The 8,449-nt window shown below is 47.7% G+C and overlaps 1 protein-coding gene across 11 annotated transcripts in view; it reads left to right on the top strand.

Moving 5' to 3' along the window:
- The window catches only part of Lar (tyrosine-protein phosphatase Lar), a 411,512-nt gene that overhangs the window by 387,070 nt on the left and 15,993 nt on the right, over positions 1–8,449 (top strand). For 6 of the 11 annotated variants that reach the window (XM_078179954.1, XM_078179955.1, XM_078179956.1 and 3 more), the window contains 5 exons: positions 545–568; positions 1,275–1,375; positions 1,476–1,805; positions 2,767–2,917; positions 4,411–4,710. In XM_078179954.1, the coding sequence (XP_078036080.1) occupies positions 545–568; positions 1,275–1,375; positions 1,476–1,805; positions 2,767–2,917; positions 4,411–4,710 (906 nt within the window). The remainder of the gene's footprint in view (positions 1–544; positions 569–1,274; positions 1,376–1,475; positions 1,806–2,766; positions 2,918–4,410; positions 4,711–8,449) is intronic. The other 5 variants (XM_078179958.1, XM_078179957.1, XM_078179960.1 and 2 more) reach the window with 3 other exon arrangements.

Genomic DNA, 8,449 nt, shown 5'->3' with positions numbered 1-8,449 from the left:
TCTCTCTCTCTCTCTCTCTCTCTCTCTCTCTCTCTCACTCTCTATCTGCCTTCTGTTTCTCTCTATTTCTATCTGTCTCTCACTCTTTCTCTGTGTTGCACTCTGTGTTAGTGTTTTTTGTCGGAGCGTACTCGGCGCGGGCGCGTCGCGGATTCGACGTCTCGTTTCGGCCTCTGCATTTTTCCGTCTCTGTCTCAACAAGCCCCCGAACCCCGTCCGATACCGCACCGTTTCCACCCCCCCCGAGCCCCCCACCCCCCCCCCCCCCCCCCCCTCTGCCCACAAGCCCCTAAAACCCCGACGTCTCTCCGTCTCTTTTTTTCGGAAAAGAGAAAAACCAATATACGCGGGGAGACAGCACGCGAAATTGCACCTTTCCTCGATATATAGCGTAGCGCACTCTTCACACCTCTGTGAAAATACGAACGGAAACCGGCACGCAAAGACCGCGGTCACGGCTATTCGTATTTTCACCGCGCATAATACACCGTTTAACCAATCGATGTCCATTGAAAAATAATCGTTTCATCCTTTTTTTCGATAGCGGAATCGACAAATGGAGGTGCCAGTAAGTTCAACCAAATACTAAGAGTGTTGTAGAAATGTGTACTGATATCTTTTTCGTTGCTACCTATTTTGTTCCTAGATTTATACCGTTTGATTCTTCGTTCTCCTTTATTTGGTTCTTTTCACATATATAGTTTTTTTTTGTCGTTCTAATTTCTTGTTTTAGAACATGGTATGATTTTTGGATCACTGGTAGGAGCACGCGCACAAGCACACACATACACACACACACACGGTCGTCGCGTGTCGCAGGATCCGTGAACACCGATCGACTACGTCAGCGAAAGAAAGCTTAAAAATCTTTGCGGTCCGACATGGACGTATCGATCCTTGAAGATCTGAGAGACCGTCGGAGGATCCTGCGACGCGCAGATTCACGAAGACATTTACAGACACACAGTCACACACACACACACGTATATGTTCGTAGCTAATCGACTGCAATTGCGTCACACACCAGTATCATATAGTTTGGTCTTCCACTTTCACTAAATTACACCGTAGAGCAGCGAGACACCGCCGGGCATCGTAGAGACAAATGCGATTTACTTTTCCGTTCTCCTACGTTCGTACCTGGGACGCGTGTTTTTGGTTCTTATGGTGTTCTTTCCTGGGGGTTTACTGTTCTGTCCCGTGACTAACTAGAGTGGCTTGCCCTGTCCGACCGCGTGTCCCGGCAAATATCCGACGGTATTTCTTCGTTCTAGCACCCGGTACTGCGCCACGGCAGATCATGGCCCGGCCATTAAGCTCCACCACGATGCTTGTACAATGGGACGAGCCGGAGACGCCGAACGGTCAAGTGACGGTTAGTTTCTCGATTCTCTGTCGTTTCTGTATATACGTGTATATAGCATAGCCGCGAGAGACCAACTGTTTTCTGACAACGAGCACGGTTTTCACGGCAGGGCTACAAGGTGTACTACACGACGGACCCGGATCAGAAGATGGCCTCGTGGTCGTTCCAGATGGTGGACAGTAAAAAGCTGACCACCGTCCAGGATCTGAAGCCCCACGTCATCTACACGATCCGCGTGCAGGCGTTGACCAGCGTCGGACCTGGCCCGCTCAGCTCGCCCGTGAAAATCAAAACGCAGCAAGGGGTACCCAGTCAACCGGAGCAGTTGACGGCGGTTGAAATCGGGGAGGACAAGATCAAGCTCCAATGGAGTAAACCGGTTCATTGTTGGGAGAATATCCTCAACTATGAACTGTATTGGAACGACACTTACGCGAAGGTGAGTTCTCTCGCACTCTATTGCGCTTCTCCGCAGTGCTATCTTAATCGTTCGATTCCGCTACTACAGTCCTCGCCTCTTCCACTGGTTACCCCTTTCCCGGGCACTTCCGCGTTACTCGTTCCTCGTTCCTCGTGCGTCGTCTCTTCCCCCTCCTCCCTTTCTCTTAACACCGCGATCATTTTGCACCTGCTCAGCCATGCGATCGCTTGTACAGAATGCTCGGCAACAGGTTGTAGAAAATGTACGAGCCTGCAATCGATAACTGACAGCGAAAAATGTAAATCTTCGCATTCGAGGCTGCAGACAATGGCATTTACGACTACCCACAAACTAAACGACGCGAGGTGAAACCGGTGCTTCACGGTCTCGTATAGACTCCCGCCTTTCAGCTGATTTTCAATATCTTCAGTGCCTTTCGCGTGTTTTTATTTCAATAATTAAATCGTCTACTTTGAGAGTGACATGAATTCATCGGTATTAGAATTCAGATATTTAATGATTGCGTTAAAAAAAAAATAAAAAATATACGTATGCATTAGCAATCTCTGTCGCACTATTTAAGTGTATTTAAGAGGCTTGAATTTACAGTTTCTATTAAAATAGTAACAATTATTAAGAGAATAATATATGCATTATTGCAGTCAACTGCAAACAGTTACATACTTCATAAAATATAGCCTTCATATAATACAGACAATAATAATACTTATTCATAATTACTTCGTCTGTACTAAAATACTACAAATAAATTAGTAAGTAAATTTTAGTCATCGAGAAAAATAATTTCGACTGACAGAATTGGACAAATCCCCCACTGCGCGTCTTTTAGTCCATGGGTAGCGTTTGACCTCTTGAACTCACGGAACAATCCGCTCTCGCGCCTCGATCTCCGCCAGTGAGAACTCAACGACCTAACCCAGAGATTCGTTGTTGTAATCGTTGCGTTCGTTGGATACAGGAGAAGCATCAGCGAAAGATAGGAGTGACTACGAGCTACGAACTGACGGGTCTGTACCCGAACACGCTGTACTACGTGTGGCTGGCGGCGAGGACCCAGACAGGCGAGGGGGCGACAACGGTTCCGTATCCGGTTCGCACGAAACCGTACGGTAAGCAGAACAGCAAAGATCCAGGAGAAAAAAAAGTGAAAAGAGACGGGAGTGAGTTCACGCAGCGAGGAGTGCCGTACAGAGGTCGGTTCGCGGCCGGCCGACGGTCGATCTCTCTCTCTCTCTCTCTCGATCGGTGCCTGCCGATCTCCGTGATCCAAGCGATCCGAGAGAGGCGGCGAGATTGTCATTCGTCGGCCGTTGATCGCGAATCCACCTGGCACAGCAGGTAGGAGGTGCTGTAGCGCTAGACGCTCCTGCATATGTAACGTAAGCTATGACCTTCGCCCGCGTCACCTTCAGAAGAACCAGATTGTTCAGAGTTTGAGATCTTGAACAGGGGGAATATGGGGCTATAACCGGGGTTGAAAACAGAAGAGAAAGACGGAAGATAGAGAGTATCGTCGACAGAACCGTGAAGTGTGGGAGAGTGAGAATGATTGCATGCGTTGCAAATAAGAAGCCGTTTTGGATGCCACTTTATATATATATCTATATATATATACGTACATATCATACATATAAATTGCACTAAGCACTGCATCGATATATGTGTGCATTTTGGGCACCTCTTTTCATTCTCGATAACGTATGGTTTACACGTCCGTTCTTCGATTATTTATCTTTTTTTTTTTTACTTGATTACGTTGTTCCGTTCTCCATATTGTATATTGCGAAGCGAATGGGCAACACGGCCGTTGGCTCGCGCCGCCCGCGCGGGTCAATCGCTCATCGCCACTGGACGGATGTTTTTTCTCTAATCACGTAATTTTTCGACTGTTCAAGGATCGACTCGTTAAACAGTTCTTCCTTGATTTGTTCTACACCTTTCTCTGAACCCTGACCAACCGCCACTGTAACGTTTTTTTGTTCGACTCCCACGCGTCAGTCGCCGCACGAACGTGGCGCGGCGTCGAAGCTCTCGCCGGACCCCGCTGGATCGAAGATCGAGACTTTCCGATGCCGAGTCGCGATCTCGCAGACACGTTCGGAGTTTCCCGCGGAATTCGCCGCCCGGGGGGAGGGGGGGGGGGGGAATGTTTTTTCTGTTCCGTTGAATCGGGAGATGGGAAACCAGCGACGACTAATCCGCGGATCTAAATTCGACGTTTTCTTTCCGGCGAATTCGTCCGAAGTTCCCGCCGAGTTTCTGTAACCGGTTCAGAGTTGATCGCGAAGTTGTAAGAAGCAGTCGGTGAAACCCAGTTTCGGTGGATCTTTGGGAACAATGTCTGCGAGACCCATGCGATTTCAATGCGGCCCCGGAATTAGTCGCGGAAATTCGTCTTCCCGGTGAACGAGCAGAGATACCGAGGACTCGGGATCTCGGTCGGCGGAGTTTCCGGGGATGATTTTCGACGCAGGGGGGGGGCCCTCCCCCGACGGCCGTGGGCACCGGGCACCGATCGCACGGCGACTGACGGTTTCGAAACCTCCCTGCCCTCGTTCTCGTTTTTGTTTCTCCTGCACCCCTATAACTGAGTGTTATACAGTCCCCGGGGTTCCGCCTCGCAATGTAACTGGACGAGCGCTCAGCCCGACCTCCATATTGGTAACATGGGAACCCCCGCCTGCCGATGAATCGAACGGGAGGATCGCGTACTACAAGCTGCAATTCGTCGAGAGCGGACGCTCCGACTCGACCGAGGCGACGCTTGTCAAATTGAATAACACGCGATTCGTGTTGGACGAACTGAAAAAATGGACCGAGTACCGGATTTGGGTATCGGCCGGGACCAGCGTAGGTGACGGACCCCCGAGTTTTCCTATCACGGTCAAAACTCACGAGGACGGTATGTATCACTGACGTTCATTTAACGATCCTTCTACGTTTACGTCAGGCTGCCGAAGCGTGGCGCGCGAAGCTGCGATCGAACCAACGTGAGACTGGAAGCGGAAATAGACGCTCTCTCTTTCTCTCTCTCTCTCTCTCTCTCTCTCTCTCTCTCTCTCTCTCTCTCTCTCGCGCGCGCGCGTACACTCTTACTCTCTCGTTGTCGTTGAATGATTTAGAGAAATGAAAAAATTCCTGATGAGAGAGAGAGCTCGATGTGTCCGCGTGTTCTGGACTCCGAGCGCCACGCTTCGCGTACAAAGACAAACTCTTGCGAAGGCGACGTTAATCGCGAACGCCAAGTTCGTCGCGCAAGAGCCAAAAATATAAAAGCCCGCCAAAAATCAGTCCGAAGATACATGATCGCGCGATTTCTCCAGCGCGGATTGCGATGGCACGGCCTGTGTTTGTTCTTATCCCGTGGCCCGGCTTCAACCTAACTCTCGATCGCGGTTCATCAGCCACGAAATTCCTACGTACACCGTGTATTAAATGTGTTTTCGATTTCAGATTCCGCTAACGTCTCTACGATATATATATAACCTGTCTAATTCCCCTCAAACTGACACTCAATACTCTCTGATCCCAGCTCTATTTTGTACGAAGTTTTACGTTCTCTTTCATCACTGTGGTGCCTTTAGTTTCTCTGTATTTTATCTATCATCGACAATGGTTTCTGTTCTCTCTCCTTGCGTTTCCGTTTTTACATTGCATTCTTTATCGCTGTTACTCTGTATTTACGAATCTTTATTTCGTTCACTCGTAACTAAACTGTTCAACTGTAATTTCTCTTTTTTTGTATTGTATTGTATATTGTACAGAATATCATAAGTAAAATAGCGTTTCTCCCGCTGCGGGGGACCACTGTGTACCTTTTTTACGTTTCTGTTGAACGCTTTCGAGAAACGAACTAGCGCGTCTCGCCCTATAGAGCCTAGAAAAGAAAAGAGAAAAGAGAAAAAAAAAGAATAAAGATAAGAAAGTCGAGAAAGAAAACGAATGAGACATCCGTAGAAAGCCGAGAGAAAACGTAAATCCGCGGGAGCCTTTTTTTCGATCGCGCCGATTCGCGCGAGATATTGATTTTTGCCGCGCGAACGCAACTTTTGAACGCGCGCACATTTTTTCCGTGTCTCTCCTTCAAAGCTCTTCTGGTCCACCATCGCTCTCCTATCAGGCTATCTGGCCGAACCCCCCCGCCACGACTACGACGAAATCCCAATGGTTTTTGATACGGGACACGCGGCACCCACGCGGACGGCACGCGGAATCATGTTGGCCCAACAATTTTTTTGGCTGGCGAGATTTTATATTTTTGGAATTTTTGCTACAACGAATCTCCACAAAACGCATTGTTCTATGGACCCAGATGACACCCCGGTCTATCCCCCTGTTGTACCCCGATTAGTGTGTACCCCCCGCCCCGCCCCCCCAAGAAGATTTTTTGCAGGTGCACGCAGCCACGGATTTTTCGGAAGCTGATAACCAATTTTTGAACTCAGCTAATCATTTAATAATCATTTCACAATTTCTCCCTCTCGAGCAAACCAAAGCAAAAAAAGAAAAGAAAGCCAAAAAAAAAAAAAAGATACGAGATCAACCGTGTTTTCTAACTACTTTTTACAGGGCCTAATCGCAACGCTCCCCTAAGTCCGTTGCCGTTGGTTTTTCTATGACCCCCAACCCCCCGGATATAAAAAGAGAAAAGAACCCCAATCATTCGAACTTGGATACCCATTTGTAACACAAGCTAACTAATACTCTAATTATACTCACTCACGTGTTTTTGTCTTTCCTTAAAGCATTTGCAGGAGGATGATCCAGGTTTTGAACAACTAGTTTTTAAGATTTATTCGCACTAACGTATTATATCGACTGTCTAATGATATGTACTCATTCACACTCAATGTTCTTTCTGGTGGTTACCGTGGTTACGTCTGTAAAGATGTTTCGTTTCTCTCTTTTAGTTCGTTGACTCACTCTTGCCACGTGTAATGAAGATAGAAAAACCAAGCTGACCGTCCCGACCTGCATTTCGCATCATTATTCCCGATACACGGCCGCGCTATTCGTCGATTCCCATTGGTTAAAAAGAAAAAAAGAAAAAGTAGTAACGGCCGCTAATTTCGTGGCAGCTCGCGAACAGAAGAGATCGCGGGGCAACTTTGATCCGTTCGCGGCAACGACGAACGGGAAGAAAAGCAAATAAACCAAAGAAACAAAAAAAGCATCGTTTATCGGTCGGAAATAATGACTGCGAAACGAGGACGGCAGCTTGCCAATAAAACGCTTACGTATATATATAAAAACTATAGCGTATGTATATCACACACAAAGAATATATATAAAACGCACTTTTTTCACTATAAACATATAAACATATATCTGTATAATATATATATGTACATACACGGTATACACAATATCACCAGAGAAACGTGCATATACGCGTGTGTATATATATTTATACATATATATCTCTACATATCTCTGATATATAAGGCTCTTCTGTCTTTAGTTAAGATTTAGTTCTACCTATTGTTTGCACATGTTTAGAGCATGCCTTCGTTTGTTTAACGATTCCTCGATCTCACCAAATGAACTCGTTCCCCCAAAAGAAAATCATCAGATCTCGTACCTCTCGCCACAACCCCAGCCGCACACCCCCCCCGAAAAACGCCCACGCACCGTCCCTTCCAGGCCGACATCCGATCAAAATCCGTGAAGCACACACCTGTCTCCCGAAAAAAAAAAGAAAAGAAAAGAAACCAAAAAAAAAAAAAAAGAGAAATCATAAGAACGTCGAGCTACGTCGAGTCTGCCTAAAACCGGCTCCCGAACTTACATACAAGTACATACAAAGAATTCCAGGGTTATCCGATGAATGGCATGCGGATGCATGAAGAAAATTTTGCTTTTCGTTTCGACTCCCGATCCCGTGGTCCTCCCCCATGTCCCCGTTTCGGTACCGTCGTCCTGCATGGTGTCACAGTTTTTTCAATCCTCCCCCCCAACCCACCCCCGCCCCTTCGGCCACCCGTAAAACCAAACTGGCCACTCTCTGGATCTCTAATCGGTTTAACAGGGGCGCACACGCAGCGATGAGCACACGGGGCCCCGAGAGGAAAAGTTTTCGCCTCGAGCGTGTAACGATACGAAACCGAACCGGGAGAACCGATCGGCGCGCATTTTGTTTTTCTTTTTTTTTTCCTCTGTGTTTCACTCCGTCTCTCTTTCTCTCGCTCTCTCTCTCTCTCTCTCTATTTCTCTCTCTATCCCTATTTCTATAGTTCTCTTTCTGTCTGAATCTCTCTCTGTCTATTTCTCTCATTCTCTCTCTCTCTCTCTCTCTTTCTCTTATTCTCGGTGGTCCGTGGACGCGAATCGTACGACCAACACGCGTCTCGTATAGGCGGTCGTTTTACTGGGACGCGGAGGAAAAATGAGCGTGTAGGATCCGCGGCGCGGGGCGAGACAGCAGGCGAAACGGCAGCTCTTTTGTCTTGAAAAATAATCGAAGACCTTGGTCGGACGCGAAATCGGAATCATTTGTTGCGAAGAGCATTGTGAAGGCGTCATTGTCGCGGAAAAAGTCGTACGAACGCGTCTCTAACGACGTTCCCTCGAACCTTTTGCACTCGGCACCACCGGTACGCCCAGGATCCTCTTTCGTTTCACCGACCGACCAGCCCCAGTCG

This window comes from Augochlora pura, chromosome 4 (genome assembly GCF_028453695.1).
Source record: "Augochlora pura isolate Apur16 chromosome 4, APUR_v2.2.1, whole genome shotgun sequence".
In the NCBI taxonomy this organism is placed as follows: Eukaryota; Metazoa; Arthropoda; class Insecta; order Hymenoptera; family Halictidae; genus Augochlora; species Augochlora pura.
This window is presented reverse-complemented; position numbering and strand designations above follow the sequence as displayed.